General features: G+C 49.7%; 4 protein-coding genes and 1 pseudogene across 9 annotated transcripts in view; 1 reads left to right on the top strand and 4 right to left on the bottom strand.

The window, feature by feature from the left end:
* akap9 (A kinase (PRKA) anchor protein 9) overlaps window positions 1-3,654 on the top strand; it is a 54,180-nt gene extending 50,526 nt beyond the window's left edge. For 4 of the 5 annotated variants that reach the window (XM_086178466.1, XM_086178465.1, XM_086178467.1 and 1 more), the window contains 7 exons: window positions 46-249; window positions 325-528; window positions 1,060-1,292; window positions 1,388-1,485; window positions 2,223-2,358; window positions 2,450-2,580; window positions 2,671-3,654. In XM_086178466.1, coding sequence (XP_086034592.1) covers window positions 46-249; window positions 325-528; window positions 1,060-1,292; window positions 1,388-1,485; window positions 2,223-2,358; window positions 2,450-2,580; window positions 2,671-2,717 — 1,053 coding nt within the window. In that variant the 3' untranslated portion in view covers window positions 2,718-3,654. The remainder of the gene's footprint in view (window positions 1-45; window positions 250-324; window positions 529-1,059; window positions 1,293-1,387; window positions 1,486-2,222; window positions 2,359-2,449; window positions 2,581-2,670) is intronic. The other variant, XR_015109187.1, reaches the window with a different exon arrangement.
* A 122-nt stretch (window positions 3,655-3,776) lies between these two features.
* cyp51a1 (cytochrome P450 family 51 subfamily A member 1) lies at window positions 3,777-8,187 on the bottom strand. The gene is made up of 10 exons (XM_086177822.1): window positions 7,874-8,187; window positions 7,698-7,796; window positions 6,825-7,001; window positions 6,631-6,757; window positions 6,274-6,448; window positions 5,975-6,094; window positions 5,700-5,895; window positions 5,526-5,621; window positions 5,005-5,173; window positions 3,777-4,624 (listed from the first exon to the last, which is right to left on the bottom strand). The coding sequence occupies exons 1-10, from the start codon at window positions 8,012-8,014 to the stop codon at window positions 4,446-4,448; spliced, it is 1,479 nt and encodes a 492-aa protein (XP_086033948.1). The 5' UTR covers window positions 8,015-8,187; the 3' UTR covers window positions 3,777-4,445.
* Window positions 8,188-8,770: 583 nt separating this feature from the next.
* On the bottom strand, window positions 8,771-15,705 carry krit1 (KRIT1 ankyrin repeat containing). Its single transcript, XM_086178462.1, has 17 exons — window positions 15,480-15,705; window positions 14,309-14,488; window positions 14,002-14,158; window positions 13,816-13,908; window positions 13,620-13,749; window positions 13,299-13,542; window positions 13,112-13,221; window positions 12,889-13,032; window positions 12,649-12,805; window positions 12,450-12,557; window positions 11,003-11,159; window positions 10,297-10,448; window positions 10,028-10,194; window positions 9,830-9,917; window positions 9,551-9,757; window positions 9,144-9,260; window positions 8,771-9,048 (listed from the first exon to the last, which is right to left on the bottom strand). The coding sequence occupies exons 2-17, from the start codon at window positions 14,408-14,410 to the stop codon at window positions 8,959-8,961; spliced, it is 2,223 nt and encodes a 740-aa protein (XP_086034588.1). The 5' UTR covers window positions 14,411-14,488; window positions 15,480-15,705; the 3' UTR covers window positions 8,771-8,958.
* Window positions 15,706-16,279: 574 nt separating this feature from the next.
* On the bottom strand, window positions 16,280-17,990 carry LOC147216134 (protein rapunzel pseudogene; annotated as a pseudogene). Its single transcript, XR_015109144.1, has 2 exons — window positions 17,855-17,990; window positions 16,280-17,218 (listed from the first exon to the last, which is right to left on the bottom strand). The product of XR_015109144.1 is annotated as a protein rapunzel pseudogene (transcript).
* Window positions 17,991-19,887: 1,897 nt separating this feature from the next.
* On the bottom strand, window positions 19,888-20,577 carry LOC147216133 (protein rapunzel-like). Its single transcript, XM_086177584.1, has one exon. It carries the CDS (start codon window positions 20,575-20,577, stop codon window positions 19,888-19,890), a length of 690 nt encoding a protein of 229 aa, XP_086033710.1.
* Between the last annotated feature and the right edge of the window lie 4,022 nt (window positions 20,578-24,599).

Here is a 24,599-nt window from a genome sequence, read left to right as displayed (position 1 = left end):
ATCACGGACTCCGAATGTAAAATTCCCCGATACTATCTTCCCCAGAGCGTCCCCCCGCCGGCCGGAGTCCCCGGCAGCTCCTCCTCGTCCTCTTCCCCTCTGACGGAGCGTCTGCTGAGGCAGAACGCCGAGCTGACCGGGTTCGTCAGCCGCCTGACGGAGGAGAAGAACGACCTGAGGAACCAGACGCTCCACCTGGAGGAGGAGCTGCGCCGCTACCGACACGCCGGCAGGGCGTCGGGTGACAGCGTGAGTGCACAGAGTCTTGTCCGTGTTAGAAATAAACGATATTACAAAATAACATTCGTCCCCGTTCTCCTGCAGCCCGTCGGCCGGAGATTCCCCTCCAGATCGGACCCGTCCGACACGCTGCTCTCCCAGGAGCGGGAGTCCTGGGCCCGGGAGAGGGTCCGCCTGGAGAAGGCCTTCCAGCTGGCCCAGGCCCAGGTGGCCCGGCTCAAGGGGGAGATCCGGACCGAGGCCCTCCGAGACATGACGGGCCCCGAGGCCGACAACGCTGCACTGAAGGTCCGATTACGAAACCGCGTGTTTGTGAGACGCCGGATCAGCGGTGAAAATGTGTCTGAGCTCAGCGTGAAGGAACACCTTTAGCAAAACATGCTAATAAATAGCAACACCTTTTAAATGATTAGACATGACTAAATGATGAAGTCATGATGTCATAAATAGAAAGTTCGTTTCACTTTTCTAGGCACAAATTACAAAATCAAGATAAACTAGGGCAAATTCTTTTGTCACAACAGCGTAACAGTTGTAGTGTTAATAAATATAAATATAAATATAAAAAGAGAGACAATTAAAAGATAACAAAGGACATCCACAAATAAATAGACATCAGAGAGAACAACATCAACAACAACAAGAATAAGAATAGACAACAGAATGTGGAAAAAAAAACAGCAAGGGTATAAATAAACAAATAAATGTTCTTTCGTTCCTTGTTTTTTTGAGAGCAATCTTTTTTGGCTGTTTCCATGAATCGAGCCGCCCGTGTGCGTTTTAACTGACGGCCATCTTTGTCCTGTCCTGGCCCCGCAGAGGATGTACGGGAAGTACCTGAGGGCCGAGGGTTTCCGCAAAGCCCTGATCTACCAGAAGAAGTACCTGCTGTTACTGCTGGGCGGCTTCCAGGAATGCGAGGAGGCCACGCTGTCGCTCCTGGCCCGGATGGGCGGCCGGCCGTCGCCCTCCACCCTGGAGTCCCTCAACCAGCGCCGGCGGGGGCTGATGCGCTTCCGCTCAGCCGTCCGGGTCTCCATCGCTCTCTCCAGGTGTGCGGCGGGATGGCTCTCCCATGTTTTTTTTTTTTTCCCTCCCCCCGCAGATGCGACAGCTTTAACTGAATAACTCGTGTCTGTTTTCCCAGAATGCGTTTCCTGGTGAAGCGCTGGCACAAAGCGACCGGGTCAGGCTCCGGGGCCTCCTGCGGCGCCAACAAGACCAGAGCCGGACAGACGGCCACAGGTGGGGACCTTTCAATCCATCACTTGGGTCCAAATAATACAGCAGTCCGTCTTTTATCACGGTAGAACCTGCCATCATCAACAAAAATGTTATTCATTTATTATTTATAGACATTTTAAACCTTTATGACAACCTTCCCCACTCTTGTAAACGCCTCCTATATCATTCACACAAACACAAAAGCTCAAGAGTAGCGCTACGAGTAGATGGCACGTTGATGTGAAGCGGACGAGCAGAGATGCCGAATGCATGCTTTGCCCAGGGGATGCAGAGAATGTTGCTACAGCCGCTGAGCCAATCAGAACCCAGCATACAGAACACCTTCCATCCATCGGCCAATAGCGTGCCGTGTATGGTCTCGCGTGGGTAAAATAGTACAATAAAAGTGGGACACATCTGTTTTCTACTTACGATATTTCGTCGACGCTTCTACTGTACACCATGTGCAGTATTTTATTTCTTGTAATGTTTTTGATTTTTTTTAAACTTTTTTTTTTAGACTAAAAAACTTATTTTACCATAAAAAATGTAAACTATAGATATATCAAAATACATTTATCCTGCAAAAACGTGTGATATGGCGAAAAATACACAAAATTAAATTGATATGAAAGAATTAAAAATCCGCAATACCGAAAGGTGAGCCGGGATATGGCGATATATCCAGAATTTCAGTCTTATCCAATGTGGATACTTTGAAAAAAAGCCATGTTTGACCACATTTCCACCCGCCTCAGGTACTGACGGGAGGGACTCGCACTACCTTCACCCGGGGGGCGTGGACGTGTACAGAGGACCGGGGGGCGTCTCCGGCAGCCAGGGACGGAGCGGACGCGAATCCCCACGATCGGCCGTCTCCTCCACGCATCACAAGTACGGCCGAGATCATGAACACCCTCATTGGTGAATTCACAGATAGATTTCAGTGTATTACTGGTATTAAAGTGTGTGTGTGTTTATGCAGGTTCCACCTGGCTGCAGACCCGGGACATCTCACTTGCTCCCACCTGCAGAGCTACGACCCCGACCGGGCGCTCACTGACTACATCTCCCGCCTGGAGGCCCTGCAGAGGAGGCTAGGCAGCGTTACATCAGGTAACCTGTAGACACAGACACACACACACACACACACGCCATCAAACTGGGGGAGTGTTGAAGCAGCGACTGTTTCTCTCTCCTCCACAGGTGCTTCTTCTTCATACGCGCAATTGCACTTTGGCTTGAGACGATAAAAGACGCCGAGACGTCGCCCTGGCTTGAAGAAACTCAGTTGCCTTTCCTCGTGCTGAGCGCTCCGCTGTTTTCCACCACTCTGGCGTGAACTGCATCTTCACTCGTGGACCAAAACATCTTTCTTTTTTTTTTTTTTTAAATTAAATTAAATCTAGCGTACGACATGTTTCCTGGGCTTTTCCTCGCCAGCACTTGAAAAAAAAAACAAAAAAAAAACAAACAAAAAAAAAAACGCTTGTAATTTAATACGCCTCTTTGTTGTGGATGATCTACAATCATGTATATTTGTCTGACTGCTAATTTAAACTGGTGATTAATTTATGTTCCTGCTGTATGGGTGGGGTGGAGCGTTAAGTACAAGAATGTTTTGTTTGGGTTACTTTGTTCCGGAGGCTGCTAACGGAGATCCTACACTACACTGTGTTTTGTTTAGGCCAGACCGACTACAGACGACATTTGTAGAGAACGTATTTTTGTAAAGCGTAGGAGCTTTGAATTTTCTGGGTATTTTGTCAAAAACTGAAATAAAGAGAACTGCAATATTTGAAGGGGATTTGACTGTTTGGCTGGCGAGTTTGTGCAGGAAAAACATCCAGGTGCCCTCATTCGCAGCTGGGGAATCCACGCTGCTGGATTCTCATGACTTAACAACTCTGTCATCTTCCAGCAGTGAAAAGACCCGGAGCAGATTCAGGATTCCTTTCCAAGTGAGTGAATACCAACCTGTGGTTTTTAGATGGAATTTATTTGATTTCTAAGCCCTCGCCTCCCGGCAGGAGGGTTCCTGCTGACTTTTCTCTCCCCGCTTCTCGCCCCACGGCCAGCTGGGATTGGCTGCAGCCCCTCTTCTGAAGCAGAAGGTACATAAAATGCTGTCAGATAAAGGGACTTTTCTGTCGGATGGAAGCCATGTCCAGGCAAAAACTACATTTCTTGTCCTGAAATCTAGTTGGACTATCAGTACATGGTGCAGCTTCCCCCGCATCCAACATATTTCTTGATCCCTGGCTCCCACACTTGGTGAGAAAATGTGATTAAAAAAACAAAACAGCAGACACTTCATGGTTTCACTCATTTTTATTTCTAAAAATACTCCAAAAGTTATTAACATAAGCTTTATTTTTCACCCCCGCAAATATCTGCCTGAACCACAAATAGCCCGCCTGTGTTTTACTTGACAAGAGATTGCAGTGACATTGAATGTGTTTCAGTCTTTATTCATGATTATTATTTGTGTTATTCTGTTCAGTATCTAATGAATCTCAGCTGTTTGTAACTCAAGCATTGACCTCAATGCAGTCCCTTAAATGTATGCGTGTTTGCAATCAGTGCACAATCGTTCTACAGGAAGGCCACAAGCACTCAGGTCTTGGAAGGATTACTGTTGTTTCCATATCTAATCTGAAACACGCGCCTCTATAAAATTCTCCGACCTGCTGTCATGACAACGAACCCCGACTCAGACCCCCTCTCACAAGGAGGGTGTCTGGACGGAGGGTCCGTTCGGCAGACGTGGATTTCCCATCCTCAAATCAGTCTCTGTGAGAGGCGCATCCTGGGGAGCTGTGCTCGGCGGGAGTCGGAGAAATGGCTTTATCTCTGGAAACTCGAACTGCAGAGAGCCTCCTCGCGCGAAAGCGGCTGGACATCAGAAAAAGGTCGAGGCGCTCCCGCCTAAATTAGGTCCCGGTCAGGATGTTCCCCTCCGCCGGCCCCTCCGCTCCTCCTCACAGCTTCCTCTTCTTGTATCTGATGACTGGGTTGTTAGGCGTGTGGATCATGGTGGTGTAGTTGATGGTGGGGAAGTACCCGTCCACCAGGTCAAATTCGTACATGCGCAGTAAAGTGGACCAGATTGTTTTGATCTGGACGTAGGCGAAGTTCTCCCCGATGCAGCGGTGTCGGCCTGAAGGAGACGACAGGAAGTAGTCATAACACTTATTACTTATTAGGTTTCAGTTTGAATGGGTTGTAACTCCTGATTTATCTTTAGAGATAAAAACACAGAAAAAAGAAAAATCATCAGCGTATTAAAGACCAGAAATAAATTCTTTATAACATACAAAACATGTTACCCTGGCAAAAAACAGCATGGCGCACATGCACCGTTCTGATCCCAAACCACTTGGGTGCGCACTTGGTTTCTCACTTCTGCTCATTTACACTCTACGATTCACCTTTTAGCATTTCAGTGTCAGGACAGGAAATCCCTGGAGGATCTATTTTTATATTTTAAACATTGTTCAGTGAACAAAGAAAGCAGAGGCATCTTCAATTTCTCCTCACCAGCTCCAAAAGGCACGTAGGCGAACTTCTCCCCGCCTGCCGGGTTGTCGGTCAGGTAGCGGTCGGGGTCGAACTCCATCCTCTCCGCCCAGGTGTCGTGCAGACGGTGGTTGACAGTTGGGGAGACGCACACCTGGTGGCCCACGGGGATGGTGTAGCCTGCCGCAGTCTGAGCACGGACACACAAAGTATGTTAACATGAAAACAAGATTATTCCTTAACAGTCCTTGCAATAAGAGGTTATTAAAATGCAATGAATGTTGAAGTGTTTCAGGACTCAGTAAGAAAATTGAAATTTCAAAAAGCTTTCACTGGAGGACATTTTCAGGTGTTTTCTGTCTTTGGAGTAAAGCCACGAGCTGTTTTTAGGAAAAGTATGTATGTATTTTAATTGAGTACAGCTATGAGGCTGCTTCTTGATGGTTTTAATCTGCTTTCAAATTATTAAAGCTACCATCATGCTAAGCTAACTAGCGGGCGTTGGGTTTTCTCATTCCTCGCTGCAGCTCGCCTGGTCGTACCTGAGGAGAGCGAGCCATCCTCATCATGGTCATGATTGGAGGGCGCAGACGCAGGGTCTCCTTCAAGCATCGCTCCAGCAAGCTGAGGTCCTTCAGCTGAGGGCGAGAAACGAGACGAAATCCGATCACTTCCTCACCACGGTAACCGTTATTCCAGCCGGAGCGGCGGCTCACCTGTTCGAAGCTGAGCGGAGGCAGGTCCTCGCCGCACACCGCCCTCTGCTCGGCGTAACAGCGCTCCTGCAGGGCCTTGTCTCGGGCCAGGAAGAAGCCCATCCACGCGCTGGTAGTAGAGGAGGTGTGCTGCCCCGCCAGGAGGAGGCCGATCAGCATGCCGGCGATCTCGTCATCGTTCAGGGGGCGACCGTCCCTGAGGAGCCAAGGGAGAACTCGTGTTGAATCTGACCCTTCCTGAGGCAGGAAAGGCGGCGGCTCGGCACCCGTCTTACTTGTATGTGGCATCCATAAGCGTCTGCAAGATGTCGTCCACTTTCTCTTCAGACCTCCTGCGCCTCTGGATCACCTTGAAGAAGATGTTCTTGATCTCTCTGTGAGCTTTATCTCTCTTCCTAAAAGAACAAGGAGCCAATCACGTCGAAGAAGATGAGTGGAGATCATCTCCCGCCGCAACGTGCAAAGAGTAGGTTTTTTCCTGATTTGTACTTTACATAAACATCGCTGCACAAAACTACACGCGATGGAAGAAGCGATGTATGTTTCTCAGCTCCTGCGCCGGGTGAGACCCCACCTGAAGCTGGGCAGAGGAAGCCAGCCGGGCAGGAGCCAGGCGGCGTGGCTGAAGCCGCCGTCCAGGTCGGCGTAGAGCTGGGCCACGCGCTCCGTCAGCATGCTGCGGATCTCCTGGCCGTGCAGGCAGCTGCTGGCCGTCAGGATGATCAGCTCTGACAGCGCCTCGAACAGGTCTGGAGCCAATCGGGTTAAAAAAATCAAAAAAACATGTCACCTTCCATGCTTTCTTTAGGATTGTGTCTTGCGGCTTTTGCTGCCATTTTAATGAATAGTGACAATTCAAACAAAACCAAGCTTCATGCTTTTAAATGTTGACAAAAATCCTACAAATACCCTGGAACAAGAGAGTATGTACTTCTCTCGCCGCTGTCTCCCCATCTCTGGAAATACTCCAGTGTCTCCGCCTCGATGATCTTCATGTGCTCCTTGAAGCGGGCGATGTTCAGCCCCGTCTTCAGCATCTTCTTCTGCTCCAGGAAGATCTGGATGAGAAGGTTCCAGGGTTAGAAGACGAGGAGGAACGAGAGGAGAACGTTGCCGCGAACCCACCGGGTTGGGGACGTCGTAGGCGACCCCCTTGCCGAACACGGGAGTGGTGAGCCGGGAGTAGACGTCCTCTGCGTTCAGGTCTTCGTTCTTGCTGTTGAAGAGCAGCGTGGCCGCCTCGCTGCCCAGCAGGTAGGTGAACGTCTTCCCCACCATGGTGAAGCTGAACACGGGGCCGTACTGTGGAGGCAGGCACAGGAGAGGGGCGTTACTGTCACTACACGTGCAAGCACAAAGCAACGAAATACAGATCAGCATTTATCCAGAAGTGCAAAAGAGCAGCAGATGTTAAACATATCAACAGGAAGTACACAGCTTATTATGTCAAAATGAATATGGTCAGTAGCTGCATAGTCACTAAACTAGTCAGTATTGTGTGGTAGCATGTGTGTGTGCGCAGAACACCCCAGGAGCACAGTGGTATCCTGCTCATTATGGGATGTTTCCTCTCTATTTTCAGACTTTGAGGAAGCACCTTGCAACTGCTTTTTTTTTTTTTTAAAGTATTCTCAAAACGCAACTTTTTTTTAATTGTTTTTATGCAAGCATAACTAAGTTGTGTAGACTCCCGGCTGAAGGTGTGCAAAAAAAATCTAAATAAGACAAAATTAAAATAGAAACAATTAAATGACAGTAACAGATTCTTCAAATTTTAAGAATAATATATCATTTTTTCAAAAGTGGTCCATTTGTGAGTTTTAAATCTAAAAAAAAAAATGCTGCACAAAAAAACAATCTTATGACATTTTTAGCAGGAATAACCCACAGCAACGCTTTAAACCTTAGGTAATTTTCATGCATGTATAAATTATAATTCGATTTACTTAATTTTTTTCTCGTTTGTTTGTTTTTTCTGGGGACTTCTGTCTCACCCACTTTCTCATAGGCGTTCTCCAGGAACTCGATGGGACTCTTCCCGAAGGGGATGGCGTGCCCGAGGAAGGGGATGCTGGAGGGGATGTACGGGGGGTATTTCTGCCAGGAGCGAGAAAAAAAAAGTTTATTACTGGTTTTTGGACCCGGACGAGATAAATATTTCGCGTTTCTCCTACCAGCTCCTTGTCGGCGGCGTGTCGCAGCAGCACCTTGGAGAGGTAGCCCAGGGTGAGGGTGAGGACGGAGGCCGCCAGCGCCACGGAGGTCAGGTTCTCGGCCAGCAGTTTGCTGCTCACCTGGTACAGGTGGGTGGACATCTTGTCGTTTCCCCGGCGCGTTTTTTTGCGGGTAAAAGCAGACGTGGGACCCCGCGAAGAGTTGTCGTGAAGGCGGCGGGCATCCCCGTCCGTCCCACCTGCTGATATTCGGCCCCGCCGCTCCGCATCTCCCGGCTCCGCCGGCGCCGGTCCGGCCCCCGCCTGACCCGGCGAGTTCCCCCATTGGCTGCCGGTCTGGTGTCAGTCAAACAGCTGCGGCTCTGATTGGCTGACGCCGACTGAACCCATGTCTGCCTATATGACGTCACTCCCGCCGAGCGAAACGACAAATCGAAGGTTGATGACTTTATTTGACTTTTAGAAACGTTTTCTTTAATTTTTGCCCAGAAAACACGAAAAAGGGGTTTAATTAATAACTGCTAGCTTACTGTTATGTATTTAAAATCTTTTCCTTTCGGCTTTTCCTCTCAGGCAAATTGACTTTTTCCATCAAACCCTCTTTGCTCACATTTATTTAAAATAATTTCATAATTGATAATATATTTTTTATACATATATTTATATATATATTTTTTTAATTTCGATTAAATATGCCTTTTGCTTCATTTTGCACTACCATATTCGTATCTCTGTGACTTCAATCAATATCCATCCATCCATCCATCCAAGGGAAGCCTAATCAATATAAATTATAGATACATATATGAACTGTATGGTATTCTATATGTTTTGCAACAACACAAACACACAATCGGTTCAAACATTAAAAAAAACAACAACAGGTCAATCAAACCCCGATTCATACGTCAGGTTTATTACAACAAAACATTAAATAAACGTATTTACATGCCGTGACAATATAGGGCTCATCCAAGCGGTGAAGGGGAAGCGATCCGACGAAGATGCAGAGTCGACCCTTCCAGGGCCAAAGCTCTTTGGCCGCTGTTTCATCTTCGAGTTTCTTTTTGTGTTTGCGATCTCTTTCAGCCGTAAGCGTATTTGTCTGCGACGCCTTTATCGTTGGGCGTGATCTGTCCGCTCAGCTTCATCAGCAGCTTGACGATGAGGCCGGCCTGCGAGGAAACATCAGACGCAATCGTCACGTGGTTCCTCATCCCAAAGCGGTAGAAACAACAGAGGATGCGCGGTGAGGTTACGCCGCAGTGACCTGTTTTGTGTGCACGATGAAGTTCATCTTGTTTTCGCCGCTGTGTATCTGGAAGTACTGGTCGGCGTGTCCCAGCTGCCACATGAAGGTGCCGTACTCCAGACTGATGAGGAGGACCTGGAGGTGCGACGGTTTCCCGTTACACCGTAAACAATCGCCGTCGTTCATAAATATTTATGATGAGACTGTCAATTACAGGGCGTCACATTAATACGTCCAACCATTCACCCTCTGATCCACGCCGACGGACAATTACGTCTCAAAAAAGGGCAGGAGAACCCAGATACAGAACCAGTATCAAACCAGGAACCTTGTTGCTGTGAAGCCACAGCGGTGACCTCTGACCCCTGACATTCCACTCCACATTTCGGGACACAATTAACCCGACCCGTCGCAACATCTCATACCTTGGTCTCCATGTTCATGAGGTGCAGACCCTTGGTGTTGACGCCGACGAAAACGCGGATGACTTTGTGGTTGCTGGCGCTGGCCTTGGTGTAGACCTGGCCGGTGAAGAAGGCGGCTCCGTAGGTGGGGATGTCCCAGCAGTTCTGCAGGAAGAGGCGCTGCAGGTGGTGCATCTCTTTGCTGACCCCTTCGCTGGTGCTCAGCGCCTGGCGGACAGAGGCAGCGTTAGCCGGGGAGCGATAACCAGAACCGGCGATGGCCGTGAGATTTCAGCGCACTTTGTACTCGTGGAGAATCCTGTTGGTCCAGTGGTACGCTTTGCTCTTCACCTTTAAAATCGGCACGATGGACTTCAAGTTCTCCTCACTAGTGGGAAAACAACAACAAGACGGTAACACAAGAAAATACGTGAACTTCCTGTGAACAACACGACTGAGGCCGGTGAGGAAACCCAACGAGGGGTCCTTCTGATTTACTTCAAGAAGCCTTGCTTGTGCTTCTTGCTCTCGTAGTTGCCGTAGATGATCTGCAGCAGGAGGCTGGCCAGGGTGATCAGCTTGCTGTCCAGGGCGGGGAAGAAGCCTTTCAGCAGGCAGTGGCGAGCCTCGTCGAACAGGATGAGGATGGCCAGCGGATCCTCCACCTGGAAATTAACAGCCACTAAGGGACTCTGTCCTTTTAATTTTAACCCTCCATTTTCACGGATATAACTCGTGCAGACGGTGTCCCTGAAAAGGCCGGCCACCTTTTTCTCCACGTCCAGCGGCAGGCGGACGTCCCTGCGCAGGAAGAGCTGAGGCGTCTCTCTCTGAGGGTCCAGCACCGTCAAGTCCGTCACGATCTCGGTCCAGATGCGGAGATGCTGCAGGGGCTTGTGATACGGCTTGAGCTGCAGGTCTGTGACACACACACACACACACACATGCGCGGCGGCTAGTGCATCGCTAAGCAATCACAGGTTTTTTGCAGGTATCTACAAATCAAATATAATGCTAATTAATTCCACTGTAAACAAATTGAATGCCCATGTCTAATTGCAGCTTGTGTTGAAAATGAGACTTTCCCGTTTTCCCCGACACGATACCGCTTCTCCATGCTCAACATTCGGTGTTGTAACTCCGTGCACCATCAGAACAGCGGGCGTAAACAGACGCCAACTAAAGGGTTCCTCCTGACAATCATCATCCATTATTACACTATTCTGATCAAAATTATTAAATGTTGATAAACCCTCATCAAAATAAATTACGAATAACAATGTTTTTCTCCATGAAGTGTATCTGAATTTTTAACTCCTCTAGATGTTGAATTGAATGCTTTTTAATGCAATTTAAGGCCTTAATTTTTCCAAAATCTATTGAATGATTTTTAATGCTTTTGGAATGACCAGCAGAAACCTTGTATTATCGGCGTTTTCACCAAAGCTGCAGGAAATGGGGCGGAGAACTCACGGAGGTTCTCCGAGCAGATCCAGATGGTGAAGTACTGCTGGGTGTCGTGGGAGAGGCGCATCCCCTCCATGATCTGCTGCACCGTCGTGTTGTTGCCGTGTTTCAGCTCCACGGAACGATATGAGCCGTCCATGCGGTAGATTCGCACCTTCTCATACTGTGAGATGAGAATCACACACAGCAGCGTCACCTCGCCGAGAAGGAGGTCGTTTTTAAAGACGTGATGCGTCACTTCTGCCGACGACCACCGAGGTCTGCGTAGCAATACTCGGCACACTCCCGGCTGGTTAGCTGGTTAGCACGTGCAAATTCTAAGTATTCTTTGACGGCGAGATGTGAGCCGGCAGGAGAGAAGAAATGAAAAGCATATGCAGGGAAAAAGACAAGAAGAGGCATCAAGACCGAGAAGTGTGTAAATGCAACCGCAGTGTGTGCATCGTGTGTGTGCTCACCTACTCTGCTATCTGCTAACATACAGTTCAGCACAATAGAGCAGATGGAAATATGAGGGGCATTCAATCAGAAAAGGAAATTAGATCGTAATTTTAGAATTTCAGTCGCGATAAATCAGTTTTTGAAGGCTCAATGCGCTGCAGAGGCAGTTGTTTGCCTTTTAGTCCTTTAACCTGCTCTTCCTTTTCCATCTTGAGTAAATGGTACTTCTCCCCTCTCGCATAACTCGTCTTCATATTTTTGTGTGTCTAAATTACCTCCTTTATCTACCCAGGTCAGTGAATAGACTTTTTTTTTGCCGATGTCGGATGAAATATTTCTGATGCAGTGTGTTTCACACATTACTTTTTACAGTCAGTTACAAGCTGCAAAGTCTTTTCAGATAAATGAAGCGAATAACAACCTATCCGAGGTTTTCTTTGTCACAGGAACGACTGACAAACGTAGCTTTAAGAAGAATTTGATGTAAAAAAGTGCAGTTGTTTTGTATCATTTGGGTAAAATAACCGAATAAAGCTGACTGATATACCATAATTTCCAGACTATTGAGCGCACCTCAATATAAGCCGTACCGGCTAGCCGACCGCTATCTCTGGCTTCCTCCTGCGCACCAAAACCGTCAAAGTCGTCTTCTTCGGTGTCGGAGTTGAACGGACTCAGAATTTACTGGTCATTTCATCGGTCCGATGTGACGAGGATAAACGTTTTAGCGGCGTGAAGCTCGTTAGCGTCCCCCACCCAAAAAAGTCCATACATTAGCCGCATCGTAGTTTACGTGAAAAAAGTCGCGGCTTATCGTCCGGAAATTACGGTACGTTAAAATCGGATAAAGCGTTGAGTTCATGTTTTTCTACATTCAAAATGTTTTCCTTTCTTATATAATTTCTCAGTATATTAGGCCTTATACGTCAGTATTTTGGGCAGCTCCGGACCTCTGCACACCAATGCATCCGCGTTCCACGAGGAGCCGACCGGCGTTGGACGGGTCACTCACGGGTTTGCTCGCCGCCTGTTGCAGCAGTTTCACAGTCTCCTCCCACTCGTTCTGCTTGTTCTCCTCGCACACCTGCAGCGGCGACCTCTTCTGCTGGTCCTCTATGTGCTGTTGGGGGTGAAAAAAAAAAGAAAAAAAAATCCCGCCTTGTTGTTTACGGTTACGATCACGTCTCGCACGCGTTGGAATCCCGTCCTACCCGGTCGATCTCGGGGTGCTGCAGCAGCAGCTGCACAATCTCTCCGTGGCCGCCTCTGGCCGCGAAGTGCAGCGGGGAGCTGAGCTGCCCGTTCAGCAGGTTGGGATTGCATTTGCCCTTTTCCAGCAGCAGCTTGGTCGCCTCCACCTTGCCGTGCCTGGGGAGGAAACACACAAAGGTGGCGCCCCGTCACCGCTAGTCCCGATTCCAGGTTACCTCACCAGCTCACCAGAGACTCACCAGCAGGCGTAATGAATGGGAGCCCAGTGGTCGCTGTCTAGCTGCTTGACCGAGAAGCCGCTGTCCAGAAGCTTGGAGAGCAGTTCGGTGTCTCCCTCAAAGGCGCTGCGGTGGAGCGGGAAGTCGTCCACCCACTGGCGCTCCCTGCAGCCACCCAGAGGAGACGTTATAAGTCAGTTTGCGACGGCGGTGCTATCGTACCGCAGTGACGTGCGTGTCTCACTTGTCCTCTGTAGCGCAGTTCGGTTGCCACTTCTCCCTGGTGGGGATCTGGATCTTGGAGTAGTCGGGCGCCCCGAGCCCAAAGTACGGGTTGATGATCACTTTGTCCACCTGCGAAACAGAAACCCGTGGAACAAGTTGTTCTCGGCTCCAGCGCGATAGACGTTCGGCGGACGCGGCGCTCGTACCCGGTTGGTGTACTGCAGGTCGGAGCCGTAGAGCGGGTTCAGGACGCACATGTCTGCTTTCTCCAGCGACATCATCTTGCTCTTGATCTCCAGGGCGGTGTAGCCCATGTGCAGGCCCTCGTCGCTCAGTTTCCCCTCGCCGCCGTACGCCGGGTTGCTGACGTTGGTCTTCACCCGTTCGACGGGCGCCGGCCGGAACAGTGCGGGGATGGCGTGGGGCACGGCGTGCTGCTCTGCAAGCCACCTGCGGAGGCAAGAAGGAAGAGACCGTGAGGCGAGAACGCCGCGAGCCGGGAAGGGGGTTCCACCCCGGATCCTCACCTGTCTAACGCCAGGAGCATCCTGGAGGTGACGGGGCAGAAGTGGGTGCTGGTCTCGCTGCAGACACGCATGATGTCCTGGAAGCAGCAGAAGTTCGGGCCGCCGGCGACGTGCACCGACTTGCTGTTGTCTGCGTGGAGCCAAACGTTAATATTCGCCGCAACCGCGGTTTCTAGCGGGGCTTCCCATCCCTCACCTTTAACGCCGACCGGGACCACGAAAAGAGAAGCCTCCCCTCCTTCATTGACGCCGTCCAGATGGAATCTCCTCATGTGCACCACCCGTTTCCCTGAAACACAAAACGGAGTTGATGTCACGACATTTCTAGCAAGCAAGAAAACTAGCTTCTATTCGGACGGGCCGGGAAACGCGGCGTCCTCACCCGCAAAGCCTTGGTTATTCGATATGGGTCTGACGGCCTCGTCGACGTAATCCAACACGGCCTTGGATCTGTCCGCCCCCGTCGGGATCTTGGTGGCCAGGAGGACTTTCTTCCTCTTCTTCTCCTTCCCCTCTGGAGGCACCTCGGCCAGCAGGATCTTCACAGAGACACGGAAACACGGACGCTAATCCGAGGAGCTCGTAATCCAGATGAACCCGCAGGACGGGACAATCAATGCAGCGCTTTGCAGTACTTTTCTTGAACTATTTAAATATTGAGACAGAGAGTGGATGTATTTGGATTGCACCTCGTAGGCTTTAGCTCTGTACTCCTTGGAGCTCAGGCTCACTTGACTCTTCGGCCGGAGGACGGCCACGAAGGCGTCCTCCAGTCTGTCCTCGCTGCCCATGTCGCCGACACCACCTCCACTTCCTTTAGTCCAGATGAAACCTCCTGCACGTCGGCCAGATGCCGTGGAGAGGCATGCCTGGAGCACAGAGGGGGAGATGGTGATGTTCCCCGATGAATTTCCATAAGAATAAGAACCAACGGTTCCACCATCGGTTCCAAATTTCCTTCTGGTTTTGTTTTTTTTCTTTTGATCAAATGACCTAAAAGTGACTCCGCCGTTTGGATCCCTGCATTTATTCATTAATTTCTTTGCGTCTTCTCCTTCTTTTCCCTCTCGGCTACTCTGGACCTCCCCCGTCGAACCCCGCTCTCTACATCCTCTTCTCTCACGCCAACTAACTTCATGTCCTCTTTCATTCCATCCGTACATCTCTCTGGTTGTCCTCCAGAATCCCTCTACAAATCCACTTACGATCCATCCTCCGCACACGACTGGACCATCTCAGTCTGGTTTTTATGACCTTCTCTCCAAAACATCTCCCATGAGCTGTCCCTAGTGATGGACTCCTTCCCAAAGAGGATTTCTGACGTTGCATGTTCCTAATGTATGTGCAATGTTGTCTTTTTTTTAAAGCAGCTTCTTCTCAGCTCAGTCAGAGCGTGGTCACTTCTACAATGAACAATTCAAAATTCATCAGATGAACAAGGAAATGAGCAACACCATGGTATCATTATAGCCGACTCTCCGCAAACCTTATTACGATCGTGGACGCGCGTAATAAACGGCGTTATTACCAGTGGGGTTTTCTATCTGCAGCATAGATCTAGGTTCGGTTGTTTTTGTTTTTTGCGGGTGTGTTGCGGGGTAGGTGCGAGGTGCAAAATCGCTGTGTTGAAAACAGAAGTCAACTTGTTGCGTTCGGGTGCGGGTCACGCCCCGGAAACCGGACGCTCTTCTCTTGTTTGCGTTGGTTAAAACAGAAAATGCCCCTTAAAAGTCTCCCTATCGAGTGCTTTACGATCTAAATTAGTCTTCTTCTTCCTCAAAGGGAGAGATGAGGGGGACGTTAGCCGGGATGCTACGCTGCCTGTCGTCGTCCCGCACGGAAAGAAAAGTCAAAACTCACCGAGAACGAAGCGGGGTTTTCTCCCGCAAACGCCCCACAACAACAGCTCCTCTCCGGCGTCGAAGTTTGTCCGCCCGGTGAACCGTGACGGTCTTCGGAAGAACTTCCAGCGCAGATACTGTGTGTGTGTGTTTATGTATATATATGTGTGTGTGTGTGTTCCAGGTAGTTGCAAGGCCTTGTAATTTCAGCCAGACAACAGGGGAGTCACGCTGCGTTCACGTCTTTGCGCCCCGGTCGGAAACTAGAGAACTCTGGCGGTGCGGGGGACTCAGTGCGCCCTTGGAGGACGAAAATGGATCGTAACCTCTAAATAATGATTTAAACTTCCTTTGGTGATTTGAGAACATTCTTCGCTCACTTTTCGGCGAGCCGAGGATTTAAACGACAAACTTTTAAGGACGCGCCTTCAAATGAAATGCATTGTAATTAGTATTATTATGATTTTTACGTCCCTGTGAAACAGCGCCCCCTACAGGAGATCAAGATAAACGCATCTTTGAGGCCAACTCGTAACTTCCCCCTGTAAAACACGGGAGTTTACAAGTCTGGGAAAAGAAATTGCGTCTCCAGTGTGTGCTCCTCTGCTAACCTTGCAGGCTATGTGTGAATGGCTGAGGACATGTGAATGAGAGCAAATGGTTGTATATCTATATGACACACGTGAGTAAATAAATGATTTGAGGGCAGGATAATGCTTGTGTTCAGGGAGAAATATATGTGTGTCTGTGTGTGTGTGTGTGCGCGTGCATGCGTAAAACATAAACGTGTGATACAAATTTCACAAACCTGCAGTTCACTCACCCTATATATACATATATTTTATTATCAAACTCAAGTCTGTACACACAACATTGACAGGATAATATCGTTAAAGCGTCAAACCAAGGAAAATGTGTCAAGACATAATTTATACATTTATAATTCAGCAATAACATGATTTGTCTGAGCCCAGTGGTCACATTGCAGTGCTGTTCCCTGTGTTGTAGCTAGCAAGCTTAGAGGACATCAACTCTGACGAGCTCAAGGGGCGTCTTTGTCCTTGCACTGACTGAGCACCTCCTGCATCTTGGTCTGGATTTCCAGCACCCTCCTGGCCCACTTCTCCCGCACCTCATCCTCATCGTCCTCGGTGACCGCCGTGTACGCCATGAGGGCGATGAGGCCCATGTGGAACAGGTGAGCGACTTCGGAGCAGCGGTGCTCCATGATCTCAAAGTCGTAGTTGCAGTTTTCAAGGTACACCTTGAGCAGCGGTCTTCCGAACAGCGCGCCGGAGCCCATCACACCACGGTAGTACACATCTAGGCTCAGGTCGGCCTCGTCCTTCTCGTAGATCTTCTCAAAGGTCTCCATGTGGTTCTTGGAGTTGTCCGGGTCCTTCTTCACCTGCGCCACCATGTTGTTGAAGGCACTGTACTGATGCTTGATGTACTCCTCATATTTGCCAAAGGTCTCGTTCACCTCTTGGATGTGGATCTGCCTCAGGCACTCACGGTTCTTCTGGGAGATGTTCTCCAGTTGGGTGCGGATAGCCTGGAAATCCTTGTCCAGGGCGTGACCCTCCTCAGTCAAACCCTTGCGTGCCACCCCGACCAGAGACGAGACAACGCCAAAGATGGGATCGATGGAGGAGGCGAAAGAGGACACTTTTTCCACACAGCACAAGACCTTTACGGCAGTTTTCTTGATCTGTGCTGCGTCTGCCATCGCTGAAGGGTCTCTTGAGAGAGGTCGGTCTGGGGGAAGGAAACAAGAGCACAGGAAAAGTGAGTTCAAGGAAAGGATGATAAAAGACCTGTGCAAAACAGACAGAACTAATTTCCCCCGCATTTCCGTTCAAATATAACACCAGGCTAAATTCACCTATTTCACGCTTCTCGGGTGCAAACGGGGTCACCTTGCACTCCGTTGGAAATACGAGTCGAACGAGCTTCCAACCCAAGGAAGGCCCTGAAGCACCGAGCCCGAGTGAGTCACCCGACCCGAGGACAGCGCCTCGGAGCCGGCGACGCAAGCGCGGTAAGGCGGCCAGGGCTACATGCTAGGCTAAAAGCCTCCGGCTAGCTAGCTTCCTGCCAGCTAATGTCCGGTCTCTGGAGAACAAACTGGAGCTGAGAACCCGGGTCACAACCAAGCGTGAAGTCCAGATGTAACTTTTTTTCCACTGAATTCTGTCTCTCGGACAAATCCCTAAACTCCTGCTTGAGGAGCCACTCCACACACCGAGGACACCGGACCTCAGCGCCGGTAAGGCTAAGGGTGGAGGTGTGAGTCGCTAATCGTTGTATGGAGACGTACAAACTGTTAGCAAACACTGTTTGCAGGCTTTTGCTGCTGAAAAACCATCGCTGTTTAATAAAATGGGAACTCACTGCCGTGTTTTCAGCCGCTTTTTACATCCCGCCTCGGACAAACTCCACGGCACCGCTGAGGAAGCTCCACGGCGTCATCGGTGCGTTTCAGGCGGCTTGAACAAGTGCAACCAACGGACCGGATCACAGATGTGCGAGTCCGGAACGAATCGTTCAAAAACTCGTGAGTCATAGTCCCTTTTCTCTACCAACTCAGTTCAGTTTTGTATTCGACAGATAAGGAGGTTCAAATACTGCGTTGTTAGTTAGTTTATTGTATTTTTGCACAGTGGTTTTTATATTTGGGATTATTCAGGAGAGAAAGGCAACATTTGCTCTCACTCTTCTTTCACAATCAAATTATTCAAATTAAACCAGAGGAATATTACATTAACAAGAGGAATATTATGCATGAACACAGCAGTCTTCAACATTTTTTGTACCAGGGACCAGTTTTATGCATGTTTCTGGAGACTGGTTAGAGGTTCAAATAATAAAAAAACCTTTTGTCAGTATTTAATCTGAATGCAACGATTACACTTTTAATTTGGAAATTGCAATAATTTTGCACCATAGTGTCAATTCACCATTCATTAGCTCGCTGTTCACCACGAATAATGCATAGCGGAGCTTGTTTATCACTTGTTGCAATGAACCTGTAACTCAAGAATGTTGGTATTTTCTCTCTTAAATGAAGCTTTCTTTTTTTGCCGTCAGTCTGCCATGCTTTAGCCAGCTCCATCTTTGCTCCCGAAAAAGCTCTCCAGCGAATCTTGTTTCTGGCTGTTTTTTTTCAAGGCTGGCTTGTGGTAGCTGATGTGTCAAATGGCGCGACAGAATTAAATGCAGGAATACTTGTTTTTCAAAATAAGATCCTGAGGGTCTAATGAAAAAAACTATAATTTTTCTTTGCAGACTGGTTCCAAATGATCCAGGGACAGGGACTGTGTTGACACCGCCCTCCATCCATCCTCCTTCTACTGCTTATCCTGTACTCAGGCTCACAGGGGACATCATTGATTGTTTGAAAAAGTTTTATTTGAAAATAAGTGTGGCATCAAACAGGCACCGTGGCCTGCTTTGAGAGCGTTCGGTCAATGTTAGAGTCTCTCCCAAACTTTGTACCCCGGCAGGTTTTAAACACAAGCAGTCTTCCTCTGGGGGGGGTTTCTAACAAAAACACCTTTGAGCTCACTTAGATGGTTATCGATTCTCCCAGCCGAGGGGCATCAAGAAAAAGGGCTTGGTGCTTTCGGCTGCCGCTCGTATTCCTCATAGCCGTGTTGGATATAGAAACTGCGGATTTGAAACCGGACTGGAAACCGTCTGCCGGTTCTAGCGTCCGTCCAACCTCTTGACCGACCGCAGACCCTGAGGCCCCGTGTTGGCCTTCACTTTCAATCCAGAGGAGGTTTATCTGTTTGCATGTGTGTGTTCCTCTGCTACCCTTGCAGACCACGTGTGAATAGCTCTTGATGTGTGAATGGAAGAATGAATGGTTGTATGTTTGTATTTGTGTCCCTGTGATTGGCTGGCGACCGGTCCAAGGTGAACCCTGCCTTTTTCCTTTTTTTTCAGATTTTGCAGTTCAGTCGCCCTACATATTATGTAGAAACCTTGCAGTTCTGTTGAGAGTTCTGTTATTTCCTATTAGCTGTGAATGTGTTTTGAACGAGAGCGTGAGGGGACTGGGTTTGCACACACAAGAGTGTTCGAGAGGAGCAAAGGTAACAGGATTTTGAGCAGCTTTCGTTGTCGGTTTTTTGACGTAACTCTGCTAATAAAAGAAAGGTTTGTTTACCAGCCACTCGTAATTGTAGAAGACATCAACTCGGACACTACGATATATTTTTTCAATTCAATTTTTTTTTTTATTGTCAAACTTGCGGTGGGATAGTGTTGTTAAAGTGTCATACAGAGGAAAATGTCATAAGTCATGCTTTATACATTTATAATTCAGCAATAACATGATTTGTCTGAGCCCAGTGGTCACATTGCAGTGCTGTTCCCTGTGTTGTAGCCAGCAAGCTTGGAGGACATCAACTCCAACCAGGTCAAGGGGCGTCTTTGCCTTTGCACTGACTGAGCACCTCCTGCATCTTGGTCTGGATGTCTTTCATCTTCTTGCCCCACTTCTCCCGCTCCCCATCCTCGTCGTCCCCGGTGACCGCCGTGTACGCCATGAGGGTGATGAGGCCCATGTGGAACAGGTGAGCAACTTTGGAGCAGTGGTGCTCCATGATCTCCAAGTCGGAGTTGCAGTTTTCAAGGTACACCTTGAGCAGCGATCTTCCGAACACTGTGCCAGTGTCCATCACACCGCGGTAGTACACATTTAGGCTATCCTCTGCCTTGTCCTTCTCGTAGATATCCGTAAAGGTCTCCATGTGGTTCTTGGAGTTGTCCGGATCCTCCTTCACCTGCATCATCATGTTGTTGAAGGCACCGTACTGGTGCTTGATGTACTCCTCGTGTTTGCCGTAGGTCTCGTTCACCTCTTGGATGTGGATCTGCCTCAGGCACTCACGGTTCTTCTGGGAGATGTTCTCCAGTTTGGTGCTGATACGCTGGAATTCCTTGTCCAGGGCGTGACCCTCCTCAGCGGTCAAGCCCTTGCGGGCCACTCTGATCACAGAGGTGACAACGTCAAAGATGGGACTGAAGGAGGAGGCAAAGGAGAACACGTTCTCCATGTAGCGTAAGGCCAGCTCTACAGTTTCCTTGATCTGTGTGGTGTCCGCCATGGCAGCAGTGTCTCTTTGGCGAGGTCGGTCTGGGGGGAGGAAACAAAGCACAGGAAAAGTGAGTTCAAGGAAAGGATGATAAAATACCTGTGCGAAGCAGATGGAGCTCATTTCTCCTGCATTTCCATTTAAATTTAACAAAATTTAACCAGGCTAAACTCGCCCGCTTTTTCTGGCTGCGGGCCGTGTCACCTTGTACTTTGATGGAAACACCAGGTACACGTGTTTCTGTCTCTCCGGTTTCGTTTAGCAAAGGGCGGAGATCTGCTCTTTTCTCAAACAGGCACCGTGTCCCTCCCGATCTTAGTACGCCACCGGGTTGTACAGCCTTTAGGTTATATAGAGTTTGCCTCTGGGGTGTTTCATACGGAAATACCTTTGAGCAAAATAAGATGGTAAACAATTCTCCCAGCCAAGGGGCATCAAGAAAAAGGCCCTTTTAATCTTTTTCCAATTTCCTCAATTGGGGGTTAATAAAATAATATCCTATCCCATCTCATATCTTTCCGACTTCATAAACTCACTGACTCTGGCAAAGCTTGAAAGACATTGTAAAATCTCAGTAGGTGGGATTATGACCTTGTAAACTGCTTATGTCAGAACAATTGGGGCAGTTCAGATACTGTACCTGTTAAGCTCCATGTTACAGTTCAAAATGACTGTTTCGGTGTGAGTATTTCAATATTTGTATAAGCTATCGCCACACGTAATTCAAACTCTTTGTGTGTTGCTTTTAAACCAAAAACAGATTTGTTCACCAAACGGATGCCGATGGCCGGGCGTCCCCTCCCAGGCACTACCGCATCGAGCTGCTGAAGGACGGAGAAGAGGCCAGCTGGGGCGTCGCGGCGCAGGGGGTTGAAGCGATCGTCCTTAAAACCCAACATTCCTGATTCGCTCCCCGGCTCTTTCCGGCGTGTTGTCGAGGAAGACACTGAACCCCTATCTGCTCCCCGTGGTGGGACAGAAGATGAAAATGCAGTTTGGATGACCTATTCCTGGTTTTAATTATGAGTCAAAATATGCTACCATATTCTGCCTCAGGCACTCACGGCTCTTCTGGGAGATGTTCTCCAGTTGGGTGCGGATAGCCTGGAAATCCTTGTGCAGGGTGTGACCCTCTTCAGTCAAACCCTTGCGTGCCACCCCGACCAGAGGCGACGCCAAAAATGGGATCGATGGAGGAGGCGAAAGAGGACACTTTTTCCACACAGCACAAGACCTTTACGGCAGTTTTCTTGATCTGTGCCGCGTCTGCCATCGCTGAAGGGTCTCTTGAGAGAGGTCAGTCTGGGGGAAGGAAGCAAGAGCACAGGAAAAGTGAGTTCAAGGAAGTTAGTTAGTCCTCTTGCACGAGATGTGTAGAGCCAACCGTGGCTACCAGGTTTCTCCATTGGGGTCTGTCGTTGGCAAGTTGTCGTGCCTGTGCCAGGCTCACACCGCAGGCCCTGAGGTCTTGGGCCACAACATCAAGCCAGCGGGTGCGGGGGGCACCTCTGGGTCTTCTCCATCCGACTAGCTGAGGATTAAAGGCCAAGATGGAGCTTGTGGGATGTTCGGCAGGCAAGCGGATGATGTGGCCATACCATCGAACTCGCCGCATTGCTGCGAGGCCAGATGCAGGGGGCTGCTGGGTTTGATCCCTTAGGGTCTTGTTGGTGACATGATGGGTCCAGCTAATGCCCTCTAATGTCCTCAGGGCCCTGGAGTCAAATCCATCAAGCCTGGCTGTGTCAGGGTTTCACACCTGATCCCAATTGTAATCGGCGCCAGCTGCAGCAGATGCCGCTAATCAAGATCCCTATAAAGGGCAGCGGCACACACTGCCTGGCGCCGGGGGATTGTGGCTCTCATACCACTGCGGAGCCCTGCCACGCCCGGACCCCATCCCTGCCACGACCGGACCCCATCCGTAACATTTGTCCCCTCCCTCGTTACGACCGGACCCAGTCGGCTGGAGTAACCTCTGAACCCGTCCTGCCTGAGGCCCGTCCCGCCTGCAACCCGTCCCGGTGACACCCAGCCCTGTGTACCTCTGTCTCGGGGCCAGGGGCTTACCAACGACACCCCACCTGCCGTTTCAACTCAATAAAGCGCTTTCGATCCAGATCCCTGCTCTGAGGTGTGGTTCCCTGCCCGAGTCCCCTGCGATCCCGTGACAGGCTGCCAGCGTGTTGTTCGGCGGCCAGGTTTCGGAGCCATAGAGTAGGACAGAAATGACTGAGCCATTGTAGACCTGGAGCTTTGTCCCCCCGGATATGTGCCGGTGGCGCCACAATGGTCTCCACAGGGACTGCATGACTGACGCCGCAAGGGCACGGTGCCGGTCAATCTCAACTTTGAAATCTCCGGTGTTTGATAGGGTTGAGCCGAGGTACTTGAAGGTAGCGACAAAGTGGACAGGGGTGCCGTCAAAGAGTAGAAGTGGTGGTGGATCAGGTCCCTCTCCTATATGCATAAGCTCGGTTTTTGGCCAGCTTATCTTCAGGCCGAGTTTCCTGGACTCCTCATCAAAAACATGGAGGGCTTCACAAAGCTGGTCAGCGGTCTTGCTGAACAGCGTGGTGTCGTCTGCGTACTCGAGATCCCTGAGGGTGTAGCTGCCTATGGGGACCCCAGGGATCCGCTCAGAGACTTTTGTCATCAAATGGTCAATGACACAATTTTGAAAGTTCTTGAGCGACACAGCCCTGCCTCACCCCGCTGTTGATGGGGAACCACTCAGAGTCCCGGCCATTCACGCGCACACAGCTTTCGGCTCCTTGGTAAGCTGCCTAAAGAGTGTGATTATTTTGGCCGGGACTCCGAGGGATGTCAGGATGTTCCAGAGAGAGCCGTGGTCCACCGTGTCGAAGGCAGCTTTCAGGTCGATGAAGGCGATGTAGAGGTGCCGATCCTTCCTGAACTCCCGGGCCTTTTTAATTATGAGCCGGAGGGCAGAGATGTGATCTGTGGTGGACCGATTGGTCATGAAGCCGGCTTGCTGTTGGCGGCGTCTGCTTCGGGTTGCAGGTAGAGCACGGGTTAGTAGGACGCGGGTGAATAGTTTTCCGGGGATGGAGAGGAGGGTGATTCCTCTGTGGTTGCTGCAGGTCAGCTGATCGCCCTTATGCTTCCAGAAGGGAAGTATAATGCCCCGCTTCCAGTCATCAGGCAGCGACTCAGTGACCCACACATGGTTGATTTGTGTGAGCCGAAGGATGATGTTGTTACCTCCGGCCAGTTCAAGCAAAGGATGATAAAATACCTGTGCGAAACAGACAGAACTAATTTCCCCTGCATTTCCGTTCAAATATAACACCAGGCTAAATTCACCTATTTCACGCTTCCCGGCTGCAAACGGGGTCACCTTGCACTCCGTTGGAAATACGAGTCGAACGAGCTTCCACCCCCAGGAAGGCCCTGAAGCACCGAGCCCGAGTGAGTCACCCGACCCGAGGACAGCGCCTCGGAGCCGGCGACGCAAGCGCGGTAAGGCGGCCAGGGCTACATGCTAGGCTAAAAGCCTCCGGCTAGCTAGATTCCTGCCAGCTAATATCTGGTATCTGGAGAACAAACTGGAGCTGAGAACCCGGGTCACAACCCAGCGTGAAGTCCAGATGTGACTTTTTTTCCACTGAATTCTGTCTCTCGGACAAATCCCTAAACTCCTGCTTGAGGAGCCACTCCACACACCGAGGACACCGGACCTCAGCGCCGGTAAGGCTAAGGGTGGAGGTGTGAGTCGCTAATGTTAAAATTTGCGCAAGATTCACGCGCGGGAACGCATCACGTGATGGCAAAAGTACACCCAACTTTGTATTTTTCCACTAACACCCCCAATGCACTAGCGATGACGTATCCCGAAGGCCCGGTCCAAGACACAGCCTGGTAACTAGCTGCCCTCTTCTAAAAATTATGAAAAACAACTCCATATTAGGAAGTAACCTTGACCATCGAGATAGTGGTATAAATCACTGCCACTCCCTGAGAGCCGGGCTGAAACCTCCTCATCTGCACATCCGACTGGACGCGCCTCAGCG

This window comes from Fistularia commersonii, chromosome 30 (genome assembly GCF_037954325.1).
Source record: "Fistularia commersonii isolate RoL2024-O1a breed Wild chromosome 30, RoL_Fcom_v1.0, whole genome shotgun sequence".
NCBI lineage: Eukaryota > Metazoa > Chordata > Actinopteri > Syngnathiformes > Fistulariidae > Fistularia > Fistularia commersonii.
This window is presented reverse-complemented; position numbering and strand designations above follow the sequence as displayed.